This window comes from Dictyostelium purpureum (assembly GCF_000190715.1).
Source record: "Dictyostelium purpureum unplaced genomic scaffold DICPUscaffold_290, whole genome shotgun sequence".
NCBI classification, from domain to species: domain Eukaryota; phylum Evosea; class Eumycetozoa; order Dictyosteliales; family Dictyosteliaceae; genus Dictyostelium; species Dictyostelium purpureum.
The window spans coordinates 3,291-18,801 of NW_003519626.1; the positions used below are offsets into that span (position 1 = coordinate 3,291).

Genomic DNA, 15,511 nt, shown 5'->3' on the forward strand with positions numbered 1-15,511 from the left:
AAAAGTTTTTTTTATATTTTTTGCATTTTCGAACGTCACAAAAAATTACACAAAAATATCATAATTCGTTTCTAATAATAATTTTTTTTTTTTATTTTGTTTTTTTTAGAGTGGTATCCAAAATATTTATGATATTTTTGTGACAATGGCGTAATTTGAAAAAAATCTATTGAATTTAAAATTTTTTTTTTTTTTTCCAATATTTTTCTGTATATTTTTTTTTATATATGCCATATATTCGTAAATTCATAAGAGTATAATAAATAAATAAATTCATTCCTTTTTTTAATTATCTTTTTTTTTATATAAATATTAAATATTGTAAAAAAAAAAAAAATAAAAAAATGAAAAAATTAAAAAATAATATTTTTTTTATTTTTTATTTTATTTTTTCGTTAAATTTCAATGGTTCTCTCTCAGCAATTCCCCTAAACGAATATAATTGTTATGTAAACTTTATTCAGAAGTTTAATTTAGTACAAAACTATCCAAGTATTTATTATTATATTCATAATCATAATTAATTTAAAATATTAACTTTTTTTTTTTTTTTTTTTTTTTTTTTAAAAAATGTAGGTTCAAATGGAGTATATGCAGAATCATTATTTTGTAGTAAAACTCAAATTTGCCATTCTAATGGTTCCATTAGTGAACTTTCGCCTATTGTTGGTAATAATGATGTAATTACATTGGGCAAGCAAGTAGTTGTTAGTGATATCGATTGCTTTCCATTTTTAACCAAAATTGCATTAAGACTTTTGGATCTTTCAAACGAATTTATTTATTACAAATTCCCAACAGTAACAAATATAATTTTAGAGCTTGATACTTTCAGTGATCTTTCACAAAAACTACCACCTTACGATTTTTAGTAAGTACATAATAAATATTTTTTTTTTTTTTAAAAACAAGTAATTGATTATTTAATTTAAAATAATAACAACATAGCCAAATTACAACTACTGGTATTTTAAATATTAAAATGTCCCATTTAAATGATATCAAAACATTTATATTAAATAATAACAAAGCTACAACCAATGTTGAAGTAGACAGTGGAGCAGACAAAACAAATTTAAAATCATTGACATTAAACATGAAAAATTTCCCAAATTTTTCCGGTTACCAATTCGATAAAGCTACATTTATTTTTGGCACTCAATTCAATCCATCAGAAGTCCTTACAAATTTCCAATATTTAAATGCTTCAAATGTTCATTTTACATTTCCCTTAAATATCAATTATCAAGTTCCTTTTTATCTTCACTTGAATACCTATATTAAAGTTATGAATCATTATATCGGCTATTTTCTAACACCCACTCAATTCTACGATTTGTCAAGTCTTGTCAATTATGAATCAATTAGATTAGGTTTCGTTGGAAAGAATTTCCTTTATCAAAATAAAATTCCAGTTAAAGTTAGTCCAAATACAAATTTTGATTTTTCGTTGGATATAATTAGTCCACAAACCCCACCACAAATCCCTCCAATTACCGATGTTGGCTTTTTAAAAGCTGTTGGCTATACAGATAGTTACCTATCAGGTAATTTACCAGAATATAATGGTCAAGGTTCAGCATACATATATAGTAAAAACCAATTAACAGGTACTATACCTGAATCATGGTGTGGAACTGCTTTATTTGTAACAAATAATCAATTGACAGGGTTTGTATTTAATAATAATAACTATACTTTGTATTTGTAAAGTTCATCATTTTAATAATTCTCTTTTTTTCTTTTAACATTTAGAACTATTCCATCATGCTTTTCTTGCTATTTAAGTAGCACACTTCAAATGACTACTGAAATTTCGGGTCCAAACAGTTTTCTTTCAATGCCAACAATGTTTGATAGATTTGCAGGTAATAGTTTTACCAATTTAGATAAAACTATTCCATGTACAACTTATAGACCACAAGTTAAATACCATAATCAAACAACTATTATAATTAGCGGTATTGATATTGGTCATCATCCTAACTATTATTTCCTTGGTTCAATGATAGTATCTAACCGATGTAAACCTGTTCCACAATCAATTATTAGATATGGTTATGAATATTATTGTAATCAAGATTCCAGTCTCCTGAATATGAATTCTATCCAACTAATTAATATTGGTAATAATATAAACTATAATTTTGCCTTAGTCAGTAAACCACCAACTTTTACATCAATTATTACAACTGAAAATAATAAAGTCTCTGCAGTTGGCACATTCTTCTCAAGTTATTTAGGTCAATCAGAACAAACTATAACTATTGCAGGCACAAATTGTCCAGTTACTAAAACTGGATTCACCGACTTTACTTGCATCACATCAGTTACATTATCACCAGAAAAACAACTAGTTGTAATAAAGAATGATAATCAAACTAAAAAAGTATTTGCAGTTTTCGAAAACAATAGACTCAATAATAAACAATGTCCAAATGATTGTGTAGGCTCACCATCAGGAGATATTTGCGATTTAAGCACTGGTACTTGTGTAGGTTGTCCAAACGATTGTAGTGGCCATGGTATTTGTAACGAATCAAAAGGTAAAATAATTATACTTTCATTCATTTAACATATTATTTTTTAACTCATATTAAATATTTTTATTCTTTTCAATTATGTTTTTAATAGGCAAATGTGAATGTAATCCAAACTATATAAATTTCGATTGTTCAAAACTATACATCCCATGTCCAAACGATTGCAGTTCACACGGTAAATGTGATACTAATACTGGTATTTGTAAATGTGATACCAACTATTATAAAGACGATTGTTCTGAGGTAAACATCCCATGTCCAAAAAACTGCAGTTCACACGGTGAATGTAATACTACCACTGGTAAATGTAAATGTGATACCAACTATTATCTAAATGATTGTTCTTGGCTCTACATCGCATGTCCAAACGATTGTAGTTCGCATGGTAATTGTGATACCAATACTGGAAAGTGTATTTGTAATACCAACTATATTCAAGATGATTGCTCCGAGTTATATATCCCATGTCCAAACGATTGTAGTTCACACGGTAAATGTGATACTAATACTGGTATTTGTAAATGTGATGCCAATTATATTCATAATGATTGTTCAGAATTATACATCCCATGTCCAAACGATTGTAGCTCACACGGTCAATGCAACACTAATACTGGTATTTGTAAATGTAACACCAACTATATTCAAGATGACTGTTCAGAATTATATATCCCATGTCCAAACAATTGCAGCTCACACGGTCAATGCAACACTAATACCGGTATTTGCCAATGTAACACCAACTATATTCAAGATGATTGTTCAGAATTATACATCCCATGTCCAAACGATTGTAGCTCACATGGCCAATGCAACACTAATACTGGTCTTTGTAAATGTGATACCAATTATATTCATGATGATTGTTCAGAATTATATATCCCATGTCCAAATGATTGTAGCTCACACGGTCAGTGCAACACTAATACTGGTATTTGTAAATGTGATGACAATTATATTCATGATGATTGTTCAGAATTATACATCCCATGTCCAAACGATTGTAGCTCACACGGTAAATGTAACACTAATACTGGTATTTGTAAATGTGATGACAATTATATCCATGATGATTGTTCAGAATTATACATTGAATGTCCAAACAATTGCAGCTCACATGGTCAATGCAACACCAATACTGGTATTTGTAAATGTGATGACAATTATATTCATGATGATTGTTCAGAACTATACATCCCATGTCCAAACGATTGTAGCTCACATGGCCAATGCAACACTAATACTGGTACTTGTCAATGCAACACCAACTATATTCAAGATGATTGTTCAGAACTATATATTAAATGCCCAAACGATTGCAGCTCACTCGGTAAATGTAACACAAATACTGGTATTTGTAAATGTGATGACAATTATATTCATGATGATTGTTCAGAATTATATATCCCATGTCCAAACAATTGCAGTTCACACGGTCAATGCAACACTAATACTGGTATTTGTCAATGCAACACCAACTATATTCAAGATGATTGTTCAGAATTATACATCCCATGTCCAAACAATTGCAGCTCACATGGTCAATGCAACACTAATACTGGTATTTGCCAATGCAACACCAACTATATTCAAGATGATTGTTCAGAATTATACATCGAATGTGCAGATCCAATATGTTCATCTCAAGGTCATTGTATTACATCAAATGGTATTTGTGATTGTAACAATGGATTCGGTGGTGACAAATGCGAATTCAGTCAACATTATATTACATCAGTTAACCCATCAAATGAAAATGGTGGTGAAGCAAGCTTCTATGGTAGTTTCGGTGAACAACACAACCAATTATCAGTTATAATCGGATCAAAAACATGTCCAGTTACACACTCTTCAAACGATTTAATTAATTGCACAGCACCACCAGGTAAAGGTATTCACAGTGTAAATATCACTCAAAACAATATTGTTTATATTGGTAAAGATATTTACATTTATTCAAAAGTACCACAAAACATATTCGAATGTCCAAAGAACTGTTCATCACATGGTAAATGTAATACATCAAATGGTAAATGTGATTGTTATTTAGGATATACATCATTTGATTGTGGATCAATGCTCGGAGGAGGAGATAAAGATAATACAACCAAACCAACTGGACCACCAACATCAAATGTAGATAACAGCACAGGTATTGTAGATATTAACAACGAGAAAATCAACTTTAAAATCTACCTCAAATCATTAAATGAAATAGATATTAATAATAATATTGTCAAGAGTTATCCATTAGTATCAGATTGGACAGTAAACAAAACACAATCAAACATTTATACATTCGAACAATCACCAAACAAAGATGAATTCAAAGTTATATCAACAATCGAACAAATTGAAAACGATAAATCAGTTTCATTTGCAGGAATCGACTTTTTACTCACCAACAACTCAATTAAATTCACAGTTTCAATTAAAAACTATAAATACCAATCATTCTTAAACACACTTCAACTCGAAATGCAATCAAACACAACCGAATTAACCAATGACGATTGCAACAGTAAAGAAACTCGATTAGACACTGAAAATCTCAAAAATCAATATGATCTCAGTTATATTAAACTTTCAAAGAATAATGTCGATTTTGTAGGTAGATTCGTCAACAAAGTAGTATCAGACTCGAAACCAACATTCTTAACAACATCATACACCAAATTCAACGACTCAGTAACTATCACATTACACTTACCACATTGTGTCAATGAATGTTTAATCGATCCAGGTAATATATTAAATTAATTAAAATAATTTTTATTAAACTATTATTTAAATATTAATTTTTTTTTTTAAATAGATTTTTCAGTTTTACTATCATCAGACTTCTCAGATTGCAAATCACCAAAACAAAATATCAAATGGCAAATACCAGTTGGTGTTGTTGTTGGTGTTGTTGGTGCCTCTTGTCTTGGTATCCTTTTCTATAAAAGAAAATCAGTTATTAAAGTAAATGGCCAAAAAATGACCAATAAAATATAAACATCACAAATAAAGTATAAAATAAAATATAAAACTTTATTCAAAATAAAAAAAAACTGTTCAAAAATTTTTATTTGCACAAAAAAATACAACCCAAAAATTTAAAAAAACAAAAAAATTTTTTGAGTTTTTTTTTAGATTACGCGTATTTTCTTGGATACCATATTTTTTTTCATGTTGGATATGCCTGGACGTTTTAATAATTTACGGCCCATCAACGAATTATAAAAAAAAAAATATAAAAAAAAAAAAAAATAAATTATAACAAAATTAACATTCTGTATATTTTTTTTAAATTTTTTTTTCTCTTTTTTTTATTTATTTTATTTTCATTGCTATCAAAAAAAGATTTATTTATTTCCTTTTCCCCTTTTTTTTTTTTTTTTTTTTTTTTTTCATTTTTACCTTAAAAATTTATTTAAAAAAAAAAAAAATAATAATAATAATGGGAATGAAAATTTTTTTTTATTTTTTCATTTTTTTAATTTATTTCAAACATGCACACGCCGCAATAATTTTAGATAGCGAATTTACTTGCTTTGTAAAGTTTATTCAAAAGTTTAATTTGAAACAAAATTATCCAGGTAACTATATAGTTTTTTATTTAATATATTAATCTTTTATTTAAACTAATATTTTTTTTAAAATAATAGATACAGACGGGGTTTACTCAAAAGATTTATTTAATCCATATTGCCACGATAATGGATCTCTTAATACCTTTTCACCTCAAAAAGGTAGCAATGATGTTGTCACACCGGGAGCAGAAGTTTTAGATAGCGATCTTGATTGCTTTCCATTTATAACATATATCAATATTAATGGTTTTACACTCTCTGATAGTTTTCTTTATCATCATTTCCCAACAGTAGAGTCCATCAGTTTGAGCAGTAACACATTGAGTGATTTTACACAGAAATTACCATCTTACAAAACATAGTAAGTTATACTTTAAAAAATTTAAAAAAATTAAAAAAAAAAAATTAATTATAAAACATTTTTTGTTTTAAAACAATAGTAGAATTACCTCAAATAGCATCACAAATATTAAAATGTCTCATTTAAACGATATCACTTCATTTTATTTTTTTAATTTAAATGATGCAACTACTTTTGAAGTTGACAGCGGGGCAGATAAAACAAATTTAAAGAGTTTAGATATATTTTTAACAAATTTCCCAAACTTTGAGGGTTATCAATTCGATAGTGCTAAATTTACTTTCGGGGATGTTTTCAATCCATCAGATATGCTTACAAATTTTCAATATTTAAATGCTATTGAAACAGTTTTCACTTTTAATTTAAATTTTAAAGTTCCTTTTTATCTTCACCTCAACTCCTATATAAAAGTTATCGAACATTATATGGGCTATTTCGAAACACCAACTCAATTCTATGATATGTCAAATCTTGTCAATTATCAATCAATCAAGATGAGTTATGTTGGCGAAAATTTCCTTTATCAAGATAAAATTCCATTTAAAGTTAGTCCAACCACAAATCTTGCATTTTCATTGACTTTAGCTACTGCATTAACAATTAAACCTCAACTACCTCCAATTACCGATGTTGGCAATTTAAAAACTGCTGCCTATAGATATAGTTACCTATCAGGTAATTTACCAGAATATAATGGTCAAGGTTCAGCATATATTTATGACAATAACAAATTAACAGGTACTATACCTGAATCATGGTGTGGAACTGCTTTATCTGTTGCAAATAATCAATTATCAGGGTATGTATTTAATATATTTATTTTACTATCAATTAAATTAATAATATTAATGTTTTTAAAATAATTATATAGTTCTATTCCATCATGCTTTTCTTGTTATTTAGGTGCTACAGCTCATTATTCAAATGAAATTTCGGGTCCAAACGGTATTGTAACTATGGATTCAATGTATGATAGATTTGCAGGTACTTCTAATACATTTACAAATTATGATAAATCCATTCCATGTACAACATATAAACCACAAGTTAAATACCATAATCAAACAACTATTATAATTAGTGGTATTGATATTGGTCATCAAATTAACTATTATTATGTCGGTTCAATTTCAATCTCCACCCAGTGTAAACCTGTTCCAGGTGCAGTTATTAGATATGGTTATGAATATTATTGTAATCAAAACATTGGTATTCAAAATTTAAAAATTTTCACATTATACAATATAGGAAATAGTTTACATTATACTTTTGCTTTTGAAAGTAAACCACCAACTTTTACATCAATTATTACAACTGAAAATAATAAAGTATATGCAGTTGGCACATTCTTCTCAAGTTATTTAGGTCAATCAGAACAAACTATAACTATTGCAGGCACAGATTGTCAAGTTACTAACACTGGATTCACCAATTTTACTTGCATCACATCAGTTACATTATCATCAGAAAAACAACTAGTTGTAATAAAGAATGATAACCAAACTAAAAAAGTATTTGCAGTTTTCGAAAACAATAGACTCAATAATAAACAATGTCCAAATGATTGTGTAGGCTCACCATCAGGAGATATTTGCGATTTAAGCACTGGTACTTGTGTAGGTTGTCCAAACGATTGTAGCTCACACGGTCAATGTAACACTAATACTGGTATTTGTAAATGTGAAGCCAATTATATTCAAGATGATTGTTCAGAATTATACATCGAATGTCCAAATGATTGCAGTTCACACGGTAAATGCAACACTAATACTGGTATTTGTAAATGTGATGACAATTATATTCAAGATGATTGTTCAGAATTATACATTCAATGTCTAAACAATTGCAGCTCACATGGCCAATGCAACACAAATACTGGTATTTGTAAATGTGATGACAATTATATTCAAGATGATTGTTCAATATTATACATCCCATGTCCAAACGATTGCAGTTCACATGGCCAATGTAACACTAATACTGGTATTTGTAAATGTGATGACAACTATATTCAAGATGATTGCTCAGAACTATATATAGAATGTCCAAACGATTGCAGTTCACATGGTCAATGCAACACAAATACTGGTATTTGTAAATGTGATGACAACTATATTCAAGATGATTGTTCAGAATTATACATCGAATGTGCAGATCCAATATGTTCATCTCAAGGTCATTGTAATACATCAAATGGTATTTGTGATTGTAGCAATGGATTCGGTGGTGACGAATGCGAATTCAGTCAACATTATATTACATCAGTTAACCCATCAAATGAAAATGGTGGTGAAGCAAGCTTCTATGGTAGTTTCGGTGAACAACACAACCAATTATCAGTTATAATCGGATCAAAAACATGTCCAGTTACACACTCTTCAAACGATTTAATTAATTGCACAGCACCACCAGGTAAAGGTATTCACAGTGTCAATATCACTCAAAACAATATTGTTTATATTGGTAAAGATATTTACATTTATTCAAAAGTACCACAAAACATATTCGAATGTCCAAAGAACTGTTCATCACATGGTAAATGTAATACATCAAATGGTAAATGTGAATGTTATTTAGGATATACATCATTTGATTGTGGATCAATAATCGATAGTGGAGATAATACAACATCAAATGTAGATAACAGCACAGGTATTGTAGATATTAACAATGAGAAAATCAACTTTAAAATCTATCTCAAATCATTAAATGAAATAGATATTAATAATAAAGTTGTCAAGAGTTATCCATTAGTATCAGATTGGACAGTAAACAAAACACAATCAAACATTTATACATTCGAACAATCACCAAACAAAGATGAATTCAAAGTTATATCAACAATCGAACAAATTGAAAACGACAGATCAGTTTCATTTGCAGGTATCGACTTTTTACTCACCAATAACTCAATTAAATTCACAGTTTCAATTAAAAACTATAAATACCAATCATTCTTAAACACACTTCAACTTGAAATGCAATCAAACACAACTGAATTAACCAATGATGATTGCAACAGTAAAGAAACTCAATTAGACACTGAAAATCTCAAACATCAATATGATCTCAGTTATATTAAACTTTCAAAGAATAATGTCGATTTTGTAGGTAGATTCGTCAACAAAGTAGTATCAGACTCGAAACCAACATTCTTAACAACATCATACACCAAACTCAACGACTCTGTAACTATCATATTACACTTACCACATTGTGTCAATGAATGTTTAATCGATCCAGGTAATATATTAAATTAATTAAAATAATTTTTATTAAACTATTATTTAATATTAATTTTTATTTTTTATAAAACAAAATAGATTTTTCAGTATTACTATCACCAGACTTTTCAGATTGCGAATCATCAAAAGAAAATATCAAATGGCAAATACCAGTTGGTGTTGTTGTTGGTGTTGTTGGTGCCTCTTGTCTTGGTATCCTTTTCTATAAAAGAAAATCAGTTATTAAAGTAAATGGTCAAAAAATCGAAATGAAATCAGCCAAAAATAAAGTTTAAAAGTAAAAACTTTTTCAATAAAATCAAAATATTTAAAATTTTTTTTTTGATTTATTTCCATAATTACTCCATTTTTATTTAAAAATTTTATAGGGAAACATTAATTATTATAAAAAAAAATAAAAAAAATAAAAATTTTTATTACTCTATATATATCTAATTCCCTTTTTTGTTTTAAAATGTTAAAGTATAATTTGTTTTAGCTGCCATATCATTATTTAATATTATTATAGAGTTCTAAAATTATCATTATCTTTATTTTATTTCTATTATCATTTTTAAATAAAAAAGATAATTTATTTAAAAAAATTATAAAATAAAAATTTATTTTTTTATTTTTTAAATAAATTATCTTTTTTAACTTTTTTTTAAAAAAAATCATTCATTTTTATCCATTTAATAGATCAAAACAGTGCAAACACATGATTATTTATGCGCTTTTGAACTTTTTTTTTTTTTTTTTATAAAAATTTTTACTTTTCATTATTAATTTTTATTATTCATCACATTTTTTATTTCCTTTCAAAACTTTTGGTAATTAGGTGGCAAAAATATCATTTTTTTGTATTAATTACTATAAAAAATATTTTCTAAAAATATCATTATTTTTTAGATTAATATAACAAGCAAGGGTAGGAAAGCCTGGTTAAATCCGTGTGACTTAAGATCTCATCCTGTCGGTTCGCGAGTTCGAATCTCGCCTCTTGCAATCAATTTTTGATTGTTATTATCTTCCCAGAGATTTTTTTTTTTTTTTTTTTTTTTTTTTTTTTTTTTTTTTTTTTTTTTTTGCTTGTAATGTATTCATATGCATTTTAGAATTAAATGAATATTACAGTTATAATTATATCTCAACTAAATAATATATTTATATTTTCCTTTATTTTAAATAATTTATTATTTAAAATTAAAAATTAAAAATAAAAATAAAAAAATTAAAAAATTTAAAAAATAAAATTTTATTTTTTAGTTTTCACAAACAAAGAATTGTATATTTATTTGATTATTAGAATTATTTATATTTATTATTTATCTATAACTAAAGTAGCTCCATCTACATTACATGCTTTTAATTTGAAAGCGAAAAAACTGTCTTAATAACGGGAATAAAGAATCGTCTTCACTTTTTTAAAAAAAAAAAAAATTATGGGAAATATTAACTTTAAAAAAAAAAAAAAAAGAATGCATTAAGTTTAGTTCTTTTTGCTTTAAAATAATCAATACCGATTTCTTATTTTATTTTTATTTCCTTATTAAATATAATTTCCTTTATAAAAATTAAAAATTTAAATTTTATTAAATTTAATAGATTTAGTTTTATTTTTTTATTTTTTTATTTTTTTTTAAAATTTATATTTTTTCTTAAGATTAATTTTTTAATAAAAAAAAATAAATAAAATTTTTTAAATCCAAAATAAAATTATAAAAGATTATTAATTCATTATTTTTAATGTTATTTTACTTTAAAAATAAAACAAAAATAAATACTATAAAATGTCAATGAAAGGTGGGTAATTTTATTTTATTTATCAAAAAATAAAATACAAAATATTAACTTTAAAGTTAATTTATTTAGCTGCTGTTTTTAAAGAAAAAAATGGTCAACTGGAAATAGTTGAAAAACCAATACCAGAGCCAGCAAAAGGATGGGTTAGAATAAAAGTAATTAGCTGCGGTGTATGTCATTCAGACTTTGCGATACAACATGGTAAATAGTGATTTTAGTGAAACTTATTATTAATCTTATTATAATTTCTAATAACGAAAACATAAAGGTTTTTTAGGAAACCCATTTCCAAGAACGCCAGGTCACGAAGTTGTAGGTGTTATCGATAAGATTGGTGAAGGTGTAGAATCAAATAAATTTTCTTTGGGTAAACTGGGTGCTGTAGGTTGGTTTGGAGGTCATTGTGGGTCATGTCCTTCATGTTTAGAAAATGAATGGGCTCATTGTGAAAAAGGAAAGGTTTGTGGTATTCATTATGACGGTGGTTATGCAGAGTATATGACATGTCCTGAAGATGCTTTGGTATTTGTCCCAGAGGGTATGGATCCAATTGAATCAGCTCCATTATTATGTGCCGGTATTACTGTATACAATTCATTTAGAAACTTAAATATTAAGTCAGGATCGTTGGTCGGTGTTCAAGGTATTGGTGGTTTGGGTCATTTAGGTATTCAATTTTGTCATAAAATGGGTTATGAAGTTATTGCAATGTCAGGTGGTAGTAGTAAGAAAGAGTTAGCTAAAAAGTTAGGTGCTGCTCATTATGTCGATATGTCCAAAGATTATATCGACGAAATGAAAAAGATTGGTTCAGTTAAATGTATTTTAGTCACCGCTCCAAATGCACAAAACATTCAAGGAATGTTAGAATCTTTAGGCGTCAATGGTAAATTGGTAATGCTTGCACTTTTACCAGAACCATTCAATGCAAATGCTGGTACATTAATTGGTGGTAATAAATCAATTGTTGGTTGGGCTTCAGGTGATTCTCGTGTAAGTATAAATAATATAGTTATACATTGCACTAAATATATAAAATAAATAATGTGTAATAAAAACATACTAATTATTTTTGAACAATAATTAAATTTAGGATTCTGCTGATACTCTTCATTTTGCTAAAATGAATGGAGTCAAACCAATGGTCAAATCATTCCCATTAGAACAAGCTAGAGAGGCTTTAGAAAAAATTAGTGATGCAAGATTTAGACATGTAATTGAATTCAAAAAATAATTAAATCATTATAGAAATAAAAAATAAAAAAAATTCATAAAATTTGATTATGTAGAATTTAAAAAGAAAAGATAAGGATGAAAAAGTTTTAGATATGCAAAAACGGTGTTTTTAAAAAAAAAAAAAAAATTTATCAAAATTGATTTGAGAATTTAATGGAAACAGAACCCACTTCTAAATTTTCGATTAATATCTAAATTATAGCTGTTATTATTTTTCATTTTTTTTTTATTTTATTTTATTTTATTTTATTTAATTTTTTAATTTTTTTAATTTTTTTAATTTTTTTTTTTAATTTATTTTTTTTAAATTTCGATGTATTTTTTGAAAGTATAAAATGGGTTTTTTTTTATTTTATATTTTTTATATTTTTAAATATAAAACAATAAAAAGAAAAAGATAAAAAATGATGAAAGCAGCAGTTTTTAAACATAAAGGAGCTGAAATTGGTATTTATTCAAATTACAATTCTTTTAATTGTTAACAAACCAAATCTAATAATATTCAAATAAAATTTAAATTAAATATAGAGATTGTCAATATGCCAATTCCAGAGCCAAAGAAAGGATGGATAAGGATCAAGGTTATTAGTTGCGGTGTTTGTTCTGGTGACAATGTTGCTCGTTTCGATGGTTTCGGAGGAACACCCTATCCAATTGTACCAGGCCACGAAGTCATTGGTTCCATTGATAAACTAGGTGAAGATGTCGATGCAAATAAATACAAACTTGGTTCATTAGCTGGTTGCGGTTGGTTTGGTGGTTCGTGTCACAAAAAAGAATGTGAAGATTGCACTCTTGAGGACCAATGGGTTCATTGTAAAGAAAGTTTAGCAATTGGAACTACTGTTAACGGCGGTCATTCAGAGTATGTTTTAAATAAAAAATCAAAAAATCAAATAACATTTACTAATATTTTTATTTATTTTTAATAGATATGTAGTTATCCCAGAAGATGCATTGGTTATTATTCCAGATGGTATGGATCCAGTTTCATCATCTCCATTATTATGTGCCGGTTTAACAGTATTTAATTCATTTAAAAATCAAAATATTAGAAAAGGTGCATTGGTTGGTGTTCAAGGTATTGGTGGTTTAGGTCATTTGGGTATCCAATTTGTTAAAAAGATGGGCTATGAAGTTATTGCAATGTCAAGTGGCAGTACCAAGAAAGAATTAGCAAAAGAATTAGGCGCTGATCACTATGTTGATATGTCTAAAGACTATGTTAATGAAATGAAAAAGATTGGTTCAGTTAAATGTATTTTAATGACAGCACCAAATAAAGATTGTTTCCAAGGCTTAATTGATTCATTAGGTACTAATGGTAAATTATTGGTTTTAGGTGCAGTCCCAGAATCTGTTAATCTTAATTCACTTTCTCTAATTGGTGGTAATAAATCCATTGTTGGTTGGGCTTCAGGTGATTCTCGTGTAAGTATTTATTTTATTTATAAATATAGTTTTCTTAATAATTTTTAAATATTAATTATATTTCTTTTACTATCCAAAACAGCAATCACTTGAAACCCTTCAATATGCACACTCTAATCAAGTCAAACCAATGGTAAAAGAATTTAAACTTGAAGAACTTCAAAAAGCTCTTGATACAATTGGGGATGCTAGATTCAGATATGTTATTAAATTCAATTAGATAAGCAAATAAAAAAAATTAAAAAAAAATTAAAAATAAAAAAAGAAATTATAATTTTAATTTATTTTCTAAAAATTAAATGGATAAAAGTTAATGAGAAAACAAATAATTCTGGTTTTTCTTTATATTCTTTAGTTAGTCTTTTATAAATTTCTTTATATGTGGAATTTACTTTTTCACTATCACCTTTGATTGCACTTTTAATTGAATATGAACTAAATGCCATTATGCTTCCAATAAAAGTTTCTTTACTTACTTCATCTTTATTCCAGGCTTGGTGAATGATTTGAGTATCAAGTAATTTCATTCCTTTGGATTCTACAAGCTCTACAGCATGATCAATTTCATCTTGCTTATAGTATGTTACTGGTAAAACCATATTATCTACCTCTTCATGAGATAGTATATTTTCATTGGCCATTTGTCTAATAACACTTTTAACATTTTTAAAAGTTTGTTCACCTATACTTGTAATTTCATTTTCTGGGTCATAATATAAAAAGTTGCAAACAAAAACACCATTATCTTTTAACTCCTCACAACGATTTGTAAAAATTGATGATAAACGTTTTTTATTATATTCAACAGTACCAGGTCTACGTGAAGAATCTTTGATATTTAACATTCCATCTTTACATTCAAACATTCCATCTTTACTATTACACCAATGAAAAGTATTAAATGAAAATATAAAATCACATGATCCACTTGGCATTAATTGATTCAAAAATGAATTACCAATAGCAAAGGAAAATATATCCCATTTATTCTTGTATGAATTTTCATTCTTATTAACTTCAAAAAATAATTCAGTAAAATTATTTATCTCTTGATCACAATGATAAATCTCTATTGCATCTTTATTTTTAATTTGAGCATTTGTTAAAATAGAATCCAAAAATAATACTGAATTTTTCCCATGGGATGAACCAATATCCAAGATTTTAAAAGTTTTTTTGTTAGGGGAGTTTTTAAAATTATTGATTGGTTTTTCTATTAATGAATTAATTTTATCAATAAATCTAAAAATTAGTATATTTTGAATTTTTGAATTATCATTATAGTTTTCCATTGATTTTTAATTAAAGTTATTATTTTTGATAATAAATAAAAAAAAT

At 26.7% G+C, this 15,511-nt stretch overlaps 4 protein-coding genes across 4 annotated transcripts; 3 read left to right on the top strand and 1 right to left on the bottom strand.

Annotated features, from left to right (window-relative positions):
* Positions 1–344: 344 nt before the first annotated feature.
* On the top strand, positions 345–9,999 carry DICPUDRAFT_39367 (uncharacterized protein; the record flags this gene model as incomplete). Its single annotated transcript, XM_003291616.1, has 7 exons — positions 345–492; positions 577–871; positions 949–1,671; positions 1,756–2,494; positions 2,955–3,969; positions 8,298–9,722; positions 9,803–9,999. The coding sequence occupies 7 exons, from the start codon at positions 345–347 to the stop codon at positions 9,997–9,999; spliced, it is 4,542 nt and encodes a 1,513-aa protein (XP_003291664.1).
* A 1,494-nt stretch (positions 10,000–11,493) lies between these two features.
* Positions 11,494–12,740, top strand: DICPUDRAFT_156286 (uncharacterized protein; the record flags this gene model as incomplete). The annotated part of the gene is made up of 4 exons (XM_003291617.1): positions 11,494–11,506; positions 11,576–11,707; positions 11,784–12,499; positions 12,600–12,740. The coding sequence occupies 4 exons, from the start codon at positions 11,494–11,496 to the stop codon at positions 12,738–12,740; spliced, it is 1,002 nt and encodes a 333-aa protein (XP_003291665.1).
* Positions 12,741–13,146: 406 nt separating this feature from the next.
* Positions 13,147–14,393, top strand: DICPUDRAFT_82326 (uncharacterized protein; the record flags this gene model as incomplete). The annotated part of the gene is made up of 4 exons (XM_003291618.1): positions 13,147–13,189; positions 13,271–13,607; positions 13,675–14,173; positions 14,256–14,393. The coding sequence occupies 4 exons, from the start codon at positions 13,147–13,149 to the stop codon at positions 14,391–14,393; spliced, it is 1,017 nt and encodes a 338-aa protein (XP_003291666.1).
* A 61-nt stretch (positions 14,394–14,454) lies between these two features.
* Positions 14,455–15,465, bottom strand: DICPUDRAFT_82327 (uncharacterized protein; the record flags this gene model as incomplete). The annotated part of the gene is made up of 1 exon (XM_003291623.1): positions 14,455–15,465. The coding sequence occupies one exon, from the start codon at positions 15,463–15,465 to the stop codon at positions 14,455–14,457; it is 1,011 nt and encodes a 336-aa protein (XP_003291671.1).
* Positions 15,466–15,511: the final 46 nt, after the last annotated feature.